Genomic DNA, 15,562 nt, shown 5'->3' with positions numbered 1-15,562 from the left:
AAATGCGTTAAAAATCATTTCGGTAATTACCTTAAAATGGACTTATTTACCATGCACAGAATGACCATTTAAACATTTCTGAGATATAGAAATGAAAGCATGACTTAAAAAAGTGTAAAACATTGGTTTGTTTATTACCGATTATAATCATCAATCGGAATCGATAAAATAATACAGAGTATGAAAGCTTTTAATTGATAACGTGTACTTTGAGTGTATTGCCAATTAATCATTTCAAATACGGTATATCAGTTCTGAAGCATGAGTGGACCAGTGGTTTTCCACTTGTTTTCATTCTTTTTATAATTCTTTAGATCATTCAAAACACAAATTTGATAGTTTTGTTAGTATGTTTGTGAAAACATTTTATGACATTTTAAAAATACGAAAATCTGTTAACAAAACCCCGTGGAGAAACATGAAAAATGTCCTTACTGAATTGTCTAAACATATTGGCTAGTTATATTACTAACATTATTCGTGCAAAGTGTGCTACAACTATCGTAACCTATTCAATCGTATGTTTTATTTCAGCGTGCGTGACCGATGGGTGGTTTTGCACATTCTAGCGTTACCATGGATACTACGGTGATCTTGACCTCGCTGCTGGTTGCGAGTCTACTTCAGTGCGTGGCTATTTATGACCAGACATGGCATTCTGTAACGATTAAGATTGACATATGCGACTCCTGTGGTCAGTTCATAGTTCAGGTAGGCGAGGTCATGGAAAATTGTACGTTTAACAATGAGTCGTCTGCAACATATTCAGACGCCAGTTCGGTTGCCACGGATACGAATAATTCAACTGTTTGGAAACGTCTTTATAACTCGTATCGTTATTCGAGGACGAAACGTGAAGTATCGAAAGCAACGATGTACAGTGATGATTACGTCAGAGTTAACGTCACTATCGATCAAGATAAGGATGTCATTAAAAATTTCGAGATTAGGGACAGTTTATTGGTCAATATGGGGCTATGGAGAACCCGGATTTGCGTTCCCGACACTATGGGTTGCGTACAGCTTTACCCATCACAGGCCTCTGAAATCTTCAGCAGGATGCCATCACTTCTGGCTCTGCAAGGTACTGAGCAATTACTGTGAAAAAAATAATTTTCGTCAGCACGAATTTTCGTCATTTACAAATGACTATTTTGCCAGCACTTAATTCGCAAATTTCTGATTTTGAAAAAATAATAAGTTTAGTACACATACATTCATTAAAGGGAATTTTTACATAGATATTTGCATTTTTATCTATAATGTTTTAATAGTCTTAACTTATGAAAGTTTGGAGATAGTAAAAGTTGAATAAAATATACCGCCATACTCGGGATTCGAACCCGAGACCCCTGGAAGCAAATCAAAATGCGCTGGCACTGCGCCACACAGACTTTAGCTCAAACAACGAATTATAAACATAACTTTAGTTCTACACTTTTTTTCCAAGTTATCGCGGATAAGCGTTACAAACGGTTTATTATTATACCGATTTTGAATGATGTTTATCATTAAAAAAATCTTTTTAAACATTGTTCGTAGTCAGGAGTGTTATTTCGTTTGTTTTGAAACATAATGCATGCACCATCTTGAATCTATGACAATTATTATAGAAATCGTCATTTTAAACCCCCTTTAATTAGGGTGATCGCGGTAGTGCAAAATATAAGAGAAATCCCATCCAAGCGACGAACCTTAGGCTGCAAGTGCTCGCAGTCGAAATACCCAGTGTTTATTCCTCACCATTTTGAGAAGGGGGTCGTATCCCGTTAAATTGGGAAAAAATACTTTGTTTTGTTTGAAATTGGGAAATCATTGTCGCTGTTTGTTTTCTAACAAAAACTTAAACATTTGAGAATACATGTGATTTGAATAAAGTTACTAAGGTTTAATTAATAGAGCTTGGTGTGAGATGAACTAAAATTTTGGATTTATTTATATGTGTATTTATTTTAATTTTTGAAACCTTTAATTGGGAATTTTAAGGTCTCATTTTGGAAAATTATGTACTTTTTTCCATTGGAAATGGTTCCCCCTACAAGCCCCAACTTTGAACGAAAAACACACACTGAACACCCGTAAGTAGATGAGGTGAAGCTGGGAATCGAATCGGAGACTCTTTGTATAGCCAGTGCGTTACCACTAGACAGTGGATCCGGTGAATTTCTGCATTACATGCGTGTCTCATTAAAAAAGAAAACAACGTTTTAGCCCGAAGTCGAAGATGCAGTGGTGTGACAATGCACAGCAAAGCTCTTCAGGGATGCAGAAATTACAAATAAAATTAGAGCATCTGGAGGGAACCTTTGCAAGGCGATGAAAATAAATGACGCATGTGCTGTTTAAAGATTACTATAGAATGTGGTCTTCATGGACGAAATTACTGTTTTCAACTATTTAACACGCGCCTGGATGAAATTTACGTTTGTTCAATAAATGTCATAAAAATCTGCGGTTTTTACTGTCAACGCATACTTTGAAATTATGCATAAAATCTAATTGTTAATTATACCGATTACCGAATTGTATTGGCTTTAGAAATAAATAAGTCCTGTTTTAAATTTCGTCATATAATATATCCATTTTTAAAGGATCGATAAGACCCATTTCTGCAGGAATCTATTCGTTCGCGAATAGCTTAGTTTGTTGGCAATATGTCTGAAAAAATATGTGTGTTCTGTGTGTTCTAGTCAAATATATATGGCGTTATAGTATATGTCATCAGAATTGAATGTTGTAGATCCTATTTTCAGATCATACCCCATATTCATATGTTCTCCACGGTCCCTATATATTGTTTGAATCGATGTAAGAACGTATCAAAGCGAACGCGGTTTCGATGTGAATGGAAATATCGTAAAAATAAAAAACTTGACGTATACCTGGTATACACGAAATAAAATTATTATTTTTTATCTCACCGGCCTCGAAAAAACTTTTTTTAAATGTGGTTTTGTATTTTTAGGTTCATTAGATAGCTGTCGTCTGCTACAACTGTTGTCTCTGACCGTGACTTTTCTGACCTTTGTGTTGCTAAGCAACACTCAGCTGCGCTCAGTACTACAGAGGTGGACTGCAATTATCCTACTTAACGCATTTCTGGCCGGTAAATCGCCTTCACAAGTTGATACGCACATTTTCACATATTGAGTTAATGTGATTATTATTTTGTTACATACACTTAAGCTTGTATTATGTAGAAATAAGAATCTACTAATACCACTATTACATTACCGAAGCCAATACTTCGTCGAATCGGGATAGTAGGGCTAACAAATGTAGCATTAATGTTTATGTAGGTTTGTAAGTGCTCACGTGACAATGTATGTTATTTTGATTAACGTTGGAAATATTCGTTTGTACTTTTACAGGCTTTTTCTGCATCGCATCCGTGATGTTGGCAATAACGTCATATGCACTGTTCGTCCCATTTAATGACGTCATAGTTCCAAGATTTCCATGGGCCATTATGTTTGCAACAATCGCAGGCATTGTACAAATGTATACGGTATACTTGTCTTCGGAATACAACAAACAGAATAACCAAATCTGGCGTAAATGTGACGTGTTATATGTATGACGTAACTTGAGCGCGTGACGTCTATTTTATGCAACCCATCAACAAGAAGGAAGTACGCAGTAACGTTTGAAGTTACGCAAGATAGCAAAGGACGTAACGATAAGGGATTTTCGTACGCACAAAATCAATACGCATGATCAAAATACCATCAAGTGTGACTTCGAGATGATTGCAACTCGCGCATAAACAATGGAAACGAGTGTTGCAAGTGATTTTGGAGACTTCTTATACATGTAGATCTACAAGTGACCGTCATGATGACAATGACTTTGTTTGATTGCGAGCTATTTTAGAGACTTTATGCAAAATATCTATATGAACAGAAATCTGTGATATTTTCTCATGCAAGAAATGTTAATTACACTTGTGCTCAAAACATGACAATGCAACTCATTCTTATTGCCGATTAAAGTACCCAGGGACCTATACAAAAACTTTGTTTGTATAGGTCCCTGCTTATAGTATTATTTATCGAATTAGATCTTTTGTTGTTTTGTAATATGTTTAACCCATGCAAATGTTCTTTTTTGATATGTGACAAAAAATAAAATTTGAGCATGTTCAAATTATTTTGTCAAGTTATGCGATAACTTCAGATCTGGAGATCCAGAGTCTTCATCAATTGAGCTGCAGACGGCCTAGACAAAAAAAATAAAATCAAGATAAATTTAAATATGTGGAACAGTAACATTCATAACAAAGAAAGTGTTTTCGTAAATTTATTAAGTATGGATTATGCAATAATGGTATTCAAGTCAGATTGACTGTTCAAAACGAAAACAGTAACTTCACAATTAATCAATAAGGCTTGTCACAAAATACCAGTCCTTACGTTAAATCATGCATACACAATTATAAAAACTGTATTGCTATAAAGCTCTGCTTGTATTATCCACATAACATTCTTACAAAACATTTATAGACATGAAATTGTTTCATGTTTGATATGTTCTACTCAATATATTAATATATCGTTGTTTTTTAACTATGCCAATATCTGACCATTTAAATATACTGGTAACTCTCGTTATTCCAAATCTGAAGTCTCTTGCATCCATGTTTATGGGTGAAGCAATAAATACTAAAAAATGTGCCAACATATGCATACCTTAAGATAAATTAGCAAGAAGTCTCTTTTTATATAGTCATGTAACACATTTTAGTTAATGACCTGGTATATTTATAACATTTCTACAATCATGAAATCTTTAAAATTATATAAATTTTAAAACAAAAATCTCATTATAATCAAAACAATTGTAAAATCCCATACCTTGGGAATTTCAATATGCTTGAAATATGGCTCTTTCAGACGTAAAGACACAATCAAATAATACACATGGCACAATTAGTCCAAGTAGCAAGTTAATCAGAGTAACAAGTAAAATATACTTAACCCTTTACCTCTCAGATGTATTTTGATGCATTTGAAATCCCTTAGAAAGTTAAAATTAATTTAAGATCTTTCTTACTAGATTCATGTTTTAAAGGCTTCATTTCGAACCCTTAGATACTGATTAGCAGCAAACAGCAAAAGACCTGAACAGACTGCGAGTTACTCACAGGCTGTTCTGGTTTTATGCTGTTTGCACATAGCCAGTTTCACTTTGTTTCTGAGTGGGAAAGGGTTTATGTTCATGTACATGCAGCAAATATATTCTCACAAAAATAAGGTACATGTATTTACAAGAGAACAAAAAATATGTTATTTTTTTCTTCTTAGTGTTTAAACTAACAGCACTTCTTAATAAATGTCTGTTTACATATATTATCACAAAGTATACAACACAAACAACCTAATAGACCACAAATTGATATCAACCAATAGACAATACAATTTTTTTGTATAGCATGCTTTAAGAATAACACACAGAAAAACTAACGATAAACTACGCTATGGGATAAAACCAATCGATAACAGTATTTATGTTTATTTAACAAGAGATCTACTCTAATGTCAATATCAATCGTTTTAAATTTTATCAACCAACTTTTAACTCCTCGTGCAGTTTACAGAGGCATGTTAGCGTGTTTCTTCCAGGGATTCTCCAGCCTCTTGCTCGCCAACACGTCCAGGTCTTGACATATCTGCTTACGAGTGGTCCTGGGTTCAATGATATCATCAACAAAACCTGAAAGCAAATATTTTCAAGTGCAGAAAGCTATAGCCTTATGATCAATTATATATGCAAGATAAGGGCCTATACAGTAGTATCATGAACATTATACTTAACCCTTTACCACTTAGATACTTATTTTCACGAATTTGTAGTCCCTTAGAAAGTTATATTTAATTAAGACCTTTCTTACTAGATTCAAGTTTTAAAGGCTTCATCTCCAAACCTTAGATACTGATGAGCAGCAAACTGCACAAAACCTGAACAGACTGCGATTTTCTCCCAGGCTGTTCGATCTGGTTTTATGCTGTTTGCACATAGCCATTTTCACGTTGCTTCTGAGAGGGAAAGGGTTAAGTCATTATTCTGACTCAACTTTGAGTTTGTCTCAATTTTTGATAAGTTGGACCATTATGCGCAAGTTGGTGTTCATAAAAGCTTCTTTTTGTACAGTTTGTTGCAATTCAATCCTGATATTGAGGAAGTATATGTTCACATTCGTACGGCTGACAGTTGAATGTTTTTGAGCTGACCCATCATGTTCTCAATACATGCGTGTACTAAGCTTAGTGGATATTCAAATTTTATATTCTGAGTTGAGCAAAAATCTGCCCAAAACATTATTTAATCACCTTTAATTAAGACCTTGACCTTTCACAAACCTTAAAAAAAGACAGAGTGGTAACAAAGTCTGGAAGGGTAGACCAAACCATCTACGGACAGACGATGCAACTATTCTTCGTCATTGAAGGCATAATCAATAATGATGTGGATACATCACTAACAGCAGTAAAGAAATTGTTAAGATTTTGAATCACCAAATTCAAAGACTTTTAATAGCAGATTTTTTATCCAAAGATAACATTGTGAATAAAAAAAATTGACAATGACAATGGTTAAAACGCATGTAAGATAAAAAAATATATGAACTCTTTTTATTAATGTTTGCTTCTTAATTTTACAACACAAAAATCAGTCATATTAACAAAGGAAATAAAAACTAAATAAAAGTGATTGAACAACATGAAACACTGTATATGCACAGTCATGATAACCTGTTTGATTGCAAAGATTGACATCATTGAAACTAACAGCACACCTTGCTAACCTTGTAGCTTGTATGTTAGCCAGTCATACAAATGCACATTTTTCCAGCCAAATAAGCTAAGCATAAAATTTATTTTTACCTGTCCCCATTATTATTGTGTGAGACAATGTTTTCTTTAGGGGGCCATCAAATTTTGTCACAAGTAGAACCAAATTATTACTCATTCAGTCATAACTTGAAATGGTGGATTTGTACCCTGGGAACATTCATATCATTTTTCTATTGTTCCACAACAAAAATAACAAACAACATTGTCAATTTTCTGTCTAAACAAACAAAAGTCTCAAACATATACATTTATAAAGTAGTGCTGAATTTTTTTTAAGTGAGTTAAAGGATAATTTTAACTTTTTTTAAGGTAAAGTAGGATTCAGAGATTGTCCAAGGTAAAAGCTATTTTTAGGACTTTTTAAGCAAGGTCTTAACAAAACTGTAATCGTGTTGTACAGGAAATAACCGATCATTGCAGGACAATGTTTAAGACAAATAGTTTCACAGATGTAACAATAGAGAGCTTATTCTTCACATATTACAGCTAAACCAAGTCCAAAGTTGGTTTTTACCATCCTTGAGCAAGACAAGTCATTTAGTATTTACTAAAATATCTACCATGGCAAAAAAAGGATAGGTATAATTTAACAAACATGTGTTTCTACCATACAATAAGAGTGACTATGCGTTACAAGCAATTTATTCAGAACTTTTTTAACCATGGGCCCGGGTCTGGATTGGAAAAAATCAAGCCCTTCGACTAAAATTAGGAAATGTACCAGTGTATTTTTTTGTTGGAAATATAGCTAACAATTAACTCAAAGAGCTAGACAAGGAGATCAATTGAATGCTGTGATTTTTTTTCTCATTTTTTAAACCTTCAATTTTGGAATTTTAGGCAATTGTTTTCTTTTTTTTTTGAGATTGTGAATTTTAGCCAAATCAACTGCAGGTATCATACCTCTGACAGCAGCTGGGAAAGGGTTGGCAAACTTCTCAATGTATTCAGCCTCGTTCTTAGCCTGGTCCTTGCCTCCTCGGAAGATGATAGACACAGCTCCCTGTCCACAAACACATAGGGCATTTATATGAGACTGGCTGTGGAACAACAGGGCTAAATGCACATGTGTAAAGTATGGTAAAGCAGTCCCCACACGCAAATCATAATCGACACTTTCCACCTAGACATGATTTTTGTTTTGAATTGACTCTCCATAAACAGAAGATTCATTAAAAGCGTAAAGTGGCCTCCCTGATCAGCATGTATGGATTTCACAGGCTTATCTGGGATGTCACTTTACACACATGCATTAACCCTTTGCATGCTGGGAAATTTGTCGTCTGCTAAAATGTAGTCTGCTGAATTTCAAAAATTAGCATTTTCTTCGATATTTTTTCAAAGAATACTATCAGAAGAGCAAACAGTTTGGATCCAGATGAGACGCCACGTTCTGTGGCGTCTCATCTGGATTCAAACTGTTTGCAAAGGCCTTCAAAATTCGGTTCCCGCACTGAAAGAGTTAAGCCCAAATTGCCCAGAAACCCTGCTCATATATTAAATTTTTGACAGGGAATCTGTTGTCTTTATAACACTATTTGTGTAGGTGAATCTAATACTATTTGTATGCGTGAAAATGCAAAACTCCCAAATGAAAAGAATCTAACTTTTTTTTATTAAATTCTAACTCACAAATTAATTTAATGGCTGTATTGGTATTTTAACACCATTCAAATAATGATATAACCAATAGAATACCATTGCATGTAATTATTGTTAATTTGTTTGTTTTTTAATTTTAAGCACAGTTATGTCACTTCTATCACTAATACCCCACAAGGCCTTGTGCAAGGGTTAATAACTCTGGAATTTGAGCAATTATTAGGAATGAAAAATGTATTGTTTGAGGGTGATGACATATTTAAAGTTTAATTTTAATTGATGACAAACGAGAGCTGTCACCATAGGATGACTTATGCCCCCTATAAACGCTTGGTAGAAGTTATAATCTTTTTTCGAAACCTAAACGCAGATATCTAAACCTAAACGCGGACCCTAAGTTCAAGGTCAAGGGGTCAAAATTTGTGTGCGTATGGAAAGGCCTTGTCCATAAACACATGCATCCCAAATATGAAATTGCTATCTGAAGCGACATGGAAGTTATGAGCATTTTCCGAAATCTAAACACAAAGTGTGACGGACAGACGGACAGACAGTCCAATCACTATATGCCCTCCTTCAGGGGCATAAAAATGTCTTAGAATTTCAAAATAAATCAGAAAGTCACATAAATTAGAGAGTGGACACCATGCTTAATCCTTGAAATGCACTAAGTAACCCCGTGACCTAGTTTTTGACACGGCATGACCCATATTCGAACTTGACCTAGATATTGTCTTGATACAACTTCTGACCAAGTTTGGTAAAGATCAAATGAAAACTACTTCAATTAGAGAGCGAGCCATGCTAAATCCTTGAAATGCACTAAGTTACCCCATGACCTAGTTTTTGACCCGGCATGACCCATATTCGAACTTGACCTAGATATTGTCTTGATACAACTTCTGACCAAGTTTGGTAAAAATCAGATGAAAACTACTTCAATTAAAGAGCGGACACCATGCTAAATCCTTGAAATGCACTAAGTGACCCCGTGGCCCAGATTTTGACCCGGCATGACCCATATTTGAACATGACCTAGATATTGTCTAGATACAACTTCTGACCAAGTTTGGTAAAGATCGGATGAAAACTATTTGAATTAGAGCGGACACGAAAAGTGTGACAGACTGACAGAAAGACTTACAGACAGACTGACAGTGCGAAAACTATATACCCCCTTTTCTTCGAAAGGGGGCATAAAAAGTGCAAGTAAATCACCACACAAACTTACAAAATTTGATGCAGACTGACCAGCTAACCAATTGACCATCAATCTATTGGACAGAGCTACTCTAATATACAAACTTTCTATTTTGTGATAGGAGGTTAATGATAATTTACAATTACAAACAAGGACATGAAATGAGCTGATCAATTGTGTCTTGTTCTGAGAAAACTGGGCTTAATTCATGTGCGTAAAGTGTCGTCCCAGATTAGCCTGTGCAGTCCGCACAGGCTAATCAGGGACGACACTTTCCGCCTAAGCTTGATTTTCAGTAAGGAGGGACTTCCTTGAAACTAAAAAAAACTTTAAGCGGAAAGTGTCGTCCCTGATTAGCCTGTACGGACTGCACAGGCTATTCTGTGACCAAACTTTACGCACATGAATTAAGTCCAGTTTTCTCAGAACAAGACACAATTGTAGTAGAGCCTTGTTCTGGGAAAACAGGGCTTAATGCAAAAATGTGTTTCAATATAAGCCTGCACCTTCTGTTAAAGCTTACCAGATACAACTCTTTAAGCCCACACTGAATTTCCATTTAGAAGAGATCTCCTTTGAACAAAAGTTTGATCCCTGATAAGCATTTTGCAGTATGCGAGGGCTAATCTGGGGAAACACTTTATGCATTAAGCCCAGTTTTGCCAGAATGAGGTTCAAATTATCTTGACTCTCCATACCTTGGCACCCATGACAGCCACCTCAGCTGTGGGCCAGGCATAGTTGGTGTCTCCACGAAGATGTTTGGAGCTCATCACATCATAAGCACCACCATACGCCTGCAAAGCATTGACACAATTCACCCTTTACCACTCAGATGCACTTTGACCCATTTGAAGACCCTAAAATGATCAACTTAAATTCTAGGACTTTCTCAATAGATTCAAGTTCTAAAGTCTTCATAACCAACCATAAAGTACTACTGAGCAGCAAATAAAAGATAAAAGAAGAGTTACGGGCATGCTGCTTAAGGTTTTCTTCTGGTTGCTAATAGCCATTTTCGCTTTGTTTATCACCGGGTAAGGGTTAATTACAACAGAGTTCACAAGTATCAAGTTAATGTCTGCCAGCTTTACATGCAGAATTTTGTTATACATTACCGAGTCAAAAGACATTTACAGAAATACAAAGATCTCTTTTCTTGAACTGCAAAGTTAAAAGTCCGCAACAAAGTTTGTCTCAAATTTAAACATTTTTTTAAGTGTCAACAAGAAGACAGCAACTTTTGTAAGCAATACAAATATAGAAATGAACATTTCCGTTTACCTTTCTTGTGATGACAGTGATCTTAGGGACTGTTGCCTCAGCGTATGCAAACAACAGCTTAGCTCCATGACGAATGATGCCACCATATTCCTGGTTGGTTCCTATGGAAACAAAATATGGGGTAGTGATTTCTTAACATAAAAGGGAGGACTATACCCAACCATTTCGGAAGGATACAATGCTTGAGCATCTTAAATATTATTCAGTATATTTAAGCTTCCATTGCAATTCTTTTTTAATACAAAACTTGATTTAAGCTGAACTTTTGCAGTCATATTTTGTATTGCATGCCTTATTGTTGCATGCCCTCTTATTAACAAAATATTTGTTTATAAAGTTCACTCTCTAAAAGAAAACAATTTAAGGCTAAATGTGTCCTCAACAGATTAGCCTGTGCCCACTGCACAAGCTGATCTGGGCTGACACTTTACGCACACGGATTAAGAACAGTTTTCCCAGAACTTGGTTTATTTAGCCCTTTTCATGCTGGAAAATTTGTCGTCTTTTAAAATGTTGTCTGCTGAATTTCTAAAATTAGCATTTTCTTCATTTTTTTTTCAAAGAATACTATCAGAATAGCAAACAGTTTGGATCCTGATGAGACGCCACGTTTTGTGGCGTCTCATCTGGATCCAAACTGTTTGCAAAGGACTTTAAAATTTGGTTCTCGCACTGAAAGGGCTAAAGGCTAATGCATCTAACAGCAAGTTGAATTAAGATGTCAGTTCATACCTGGGAGAAAGCCTGGCACATCAACGAAGGTAACCAGGGGGATGTTGAAGGCGTCGCAAAATCGAACAAACCTTGCGCCTTTCACCGACGCATTGATGTCAAGACAACCTAGCATAATAACAGAGACAGAGGATTAGCTGGAGCAATTTTAGGTTCTGTTTCATATACAAAATCTCCCATGCCTTCTGACTCCTAAGTCATATGCTAGCAAGAAAGCACCCTACAGGGAGTTAGTGATCTGATATAAAAAAATACACTAAAATACTGTGAAAGACTTTAAGAAAATTAAAAAGGCTTGAGTTTCCATTATTTCACATGGTGCAAATACTAATTTAGTCACAAGAGCACCGCATAACGGGTGCCAGGCTCGGCTGCGAAAGCTTGTCAGATTTTTTTTTTTTAGAGGTCAGTGACCTTGACCTTTAACCTAGTGACCCAAAAATGAATGTGGCGTGTAGAACTCATCAAGGTGCATCTACATATGAAGTTTCAAAGTTGTAGGTGGAAGCACTTTGATTTTAGAGCCTATGTTCAAGTTTTATATTAGAGGTCACGGTGACCTTGACCTTTGACCTAGTGATCCAAAAATGGGTGTGGCGTGTAGAACTCATCAAGGTGCATCTACATATGAAGTTTCAAAGTTGTAGGTGGAAGCACTTTGATTTTAGAGCCAATGTTAAGGTTTTAGCACAACGCCTACGGCGGACGAGCTGGCTATGACAATACCTCGGGTTTTCTCCGAAAACAGCCGAGCTAAAAATGTACATGAAGTCTAGAAACAATTGTAACAACAGGGAAATGGGCCCTAAGGCATTCACTTGAGACCTCAAGGGAATAACCAATTCTGAGATGGTGGAGTTAAGAATAATCAAAGTACTTAAATGAATATTTAATTTCTATTTATATTTTTATGTTCAAACTCGGCTGAGTTAGCATAAGAGCAAATGTTCTGACCAAGTTTCATGAAGATTTTAATTGAAATATTACTTCAAGAGTGTTTACCAGCTTTTTCTAGCTTTGACCTAATGACCTAGTTTTTTTAAATCTCACATGACCCAGTTTCAATCTCAGCAAAAACATCATTAGGACAAATTACCAAGTTTCATGTTGATTGGACTAAACAAATGACTTTAAGAGTATTAAGGTGAGCTAAAAACAACATTTGACATGATAACACATGTCTTAAAACTTAACTTGGTTGAATAACATATTTTTTGTCTACAAACTCTAAAATGCTAACATAAATTTTTGAAAAATTAAAACCTTACCAGCTGCAACTTTTGGCTGGTTACCGACCATGCCAACAGTTCGCCCGTTCATCCTTGCAAAGCCAGTCACGATGTTCTTGGCGTAGCTCGGCATTATCTCGAAGAACTGGCTGTCGTCAGCCACACCCTGAATGACGTCAATGATGTCATAGGCAGCTGTGGACTCAAGGGGGACAACTGTATCAAGACCTGGCACCATGCGGTCCCTGTAAGAATAGCCTCCCTTTGCTGAATTGCTCATATATTATGTTTTTAACAATTTATTCACCTTATTAAACAGCTCTGTTCTTTGGCTCCGCAGTTTGAATAAAATGACTAAAAAGTTCATAACATTCATATTATGAATATATCTCTATGGATTAATTAGCTACTAATAGTTTCTGTTTTTTTGCATGCAACTTAATTTAAAATGACTCAATTCTCACAAGCCTGTCCTATAGTTTGTTTAAAACCTATTTATTTTAGCTCGATTGCATCAAAAGCCTACAGCTTATTGAAACGGTTTCAAGTTTATTTTCTTGGAAGAACCAGTTCTTGGTCCCATAGGGGGAGACCCAAAGAATTCTCCCTATCTGTTGATGTCCTTTCCATATAAAAATTCCATCAGCCCGACTTCCAGAGCGCAGGCATTTCCATATTTCAAAGTAAGTACTAAATTGAGGTCACCACAATGAGTGTAAGGTTACTGACCAAGGGTCATAGCAGTCCCTGATCGGGGCCGGATCCTGATTCGACAGCGGCAGGAAATCAAAGAACTCCCTCAGCTGGAGAAGGGCATCCACATCATTGTCAAATGCACGGTGGGCCACACCTGTATAAGATTTGAGAACAATTTCATTTTTTTCATGGCAAAATGTTTGTACTTATTAAGTTATAAATAAACTTGACTTAAATTAGATTGTGCTAAGCTTAGAAAGAGAACATTCAACTTAAGTAAATCCTAAACACAGGTGGTAAGCGTGTGGCTCTAATATTAATTAGTGAAAACATCATTTTCAATGATAAATAATCATATTATAACGAAAAATTAACTTTTCTGGAGAAAAAAAAGTTCACTATCAAATATTTACATATATATATAGGATCTGGCACGAGTTGTCATATCATACCATATTTTATTAAAAGAGTTCAGGAATTTTGTTAGTAAGCGAGCCTTTGGCGAGCTTACAAACGAATTTCCTGGACGAGTTTAATAAAATATGGTATGATATGACAACGAGGGTCAGATCTTTTTTATCACATGCTTTGAAATGAGCAAATTAAATAAATACTAACGCAAACATAATGATAAATCCCGAATGTTGTTTACATTTCGTGACATCATTTGACGTTGCAACATCATTTCAGCAAAATAACAAAATGCAATTGGTCAATGAACGAAAACTAAGCCGATGAAAACGCTTTAAAATGTTGTATTACACATGCGTAAAAAAAAAAAATATGTAATGGTTGTATTACATGGGAAACAGGGTATAGCATGTGATAAAACAAGGCATGCAACTCAAAATCACCCGAAAACGGGGTGCATCGTTTTAAACAGCCATTACTCCATCAATTTTGCAGCGACTTTCATGAACCTGGTCTAATTCAATGCAGAAATGAATTTCCTTTCTGGAAATGTACATATCTTGTTATATTTCTACACATGCTGGGTCAAATTTTAAGAAATAATACGATACACAATTCGCTTGACCCAGTTGACAATGATCAGGCAGTATTCATGAATGAAATCTCCAGTTGTAAAGACACACCTTCGCATTGGACCACATTGAATCACCCGTGTGTTAAAAATGTCAATTACTTGAAATGTATGTAAACAAAGGTTTCAAACGGCGCTGGACAGTTAGTTTTGATGCATAATGTAACGACAAGCACGGTAATAATGTTTTTTCATACATTTTATTGAATTATGGTATCGAGGTACATGAACTTTGCAGGGAAGATGCCCTTTACTCCGTACAGATTTCATTCTTTATACTGCCTGATCAATGTCAACTGGGTCATGCGAGATGTGCCTATCGTGTTATTTCTTAAAAGTTGACCCAGCATTTGTAAAATATTGCAAGACATATACATTTCAAGAAAGGCTATTCAATTCTGCCTTGCATAAAAATCGCTGCACAATTGATGAAAAGTTAATTTTTCGTTATAATATGATTATTATTCAAAATGATGTTTTCACTAATTAATATCATAGCCACACGCTAACCACCTGTGATCCTAATTAGAATATAAAAATCACGGTTTTTTACTATATATAACAGACGCCAAATATCAGCGTCTTCCCCAAGCAATCTAGGCTACTTTTTTCCCCTGTCCGGACCGAAAAATTCCCCAAGCTGAAGCTTTTCCCCTCCATAAAACAGTTCAAAACAGTTTAAATTTTACAACAAATTCGCTCGAAATCGTACAAAACACCGTTTGGTACCCGTCCAATTATCGTTCCCAACCCGTACACGCCGTTCTGTACTGTATAAATGTTACGATTATGATAACCTCCCTTGGCCGAATAAAGATAACTGTCAACTCGCTTTACGTTAAATGTCACCAAAAAAGGCAAAATGTCGCATAACTGGCGAAATTACCGGAAAAAGCCCCAAAAAATTGTGAATAACGCGGTT

General features: G+C 35.7%; 2 protein-coding genes across 2 annotated transcripts in view; one reads left to right on the top strand and one right to left on the bottom strand.

The window, feature by feature from the left end:
- The first annotated feature begins 672 nt into the window (after positions 1 to 672).
- LOC127833650 (uncharacterized) lies at positions 673 to 3,990 on the top strand. The gene is made up of 3 exons (XM_052359043.1): positions 673 to 1,084; positions 2,966 to 3,106; positions 3,372 to 3,990. The coding sequence occupies exons 1-3, from the start codon at positions 724 to 726 to the stop codon at positions 3,578 to 3,580; spliced, it is 711 nt and encodes a 236-aa protein (XP_052215003.1). The 5' UTR covers positions 673 to 723; the 3' UTR covers positions 3,581 to 3,990.
- Positions 3,991 to 4,285: 295 nt separating this feature from the next.
- The window catches only part of LOC127833648 (propionyl-CoA carboxylase beta chain, mitochondrial-like), a 56,531-nt gene continuing 45,254 nt past the window's right edge, over positions 4,286 to 15,562 (bottom strand). The window contains exons 9-15 of the mRNA XM_052359038.1: positions 13,632 to 13,752; positions 12,942 to 13,147; positions 11,674 to 11,781; positions 10,942 to 11,042; positions 10,356 to 10,454; positions 7,758 to 7,857; positions 4,286 to 5,712 (exon numbers count right to left, since the gene is read on the bottom strand). Coding sequence (XP_052214998.1) covers positions 5,591 to 5,712; positions 7,758 to 7,857; positions 10,356 to 10,454; positions 10,942 to 11,042; positions 11,674 to 11,781; positions 12,942 to 13,147; positions 13,632 to 13,752 — 857 coding nt within the window. The 3' untranslated portion in view covers positions 4,286 to 5,590. The remainder of the gene's footprint in view (positions 5,713 to 7,757; positions 7,858 to 10,355; positions 10,455 to 10,941; positions 11,043 to 11,673; positions 11,782 to 12,941; positions 13,148 to 13,631; positions 13,753 to 15,562) is intronic.

This window comes from Dreissena polymorpha, chromosome 6, assembly GCF_020536995.1.
Source record: "Dreissena polymorpha isolate Duluth1 chromosome 6, UMN_Dpol_1.0, whole genome shotgun sequence".
Lineage (NCBI taxonomy): Eukaryota > Metazoa > Mollusca > Bivalvia > Myida > Dreissenidae > Dreissena > Dreissena polymorpha.
The sequence above is the reverse complement of the archived record's forward strand: the minus strand, read 5'-3'. Positions and strand labels throughout refer to the sequence as shown.

Coding starts and splice junctions, on each gene's coding strand:
- LOC127833650 (XM_052359043.1), top strand. CDS start 724: ATGGAAAATTGTACGTTTAACAATGAGTCGTCTGCAACATATTCAGAC. Junction 1,085..2,965: donor ATCACTTCTGGCTCTGCAAG/GTACTGAGCAAT, acceptor TTGTATTTTTAG/GTTCATTAGATAGCTGTCGT. Junction 3,107..3,371: donor ACTTAACGCATTTCTGGCCG/GTAAATCGCCTT, acceptor GTACTTTTACAG/GCTTTTTCTGCATCGCATCC.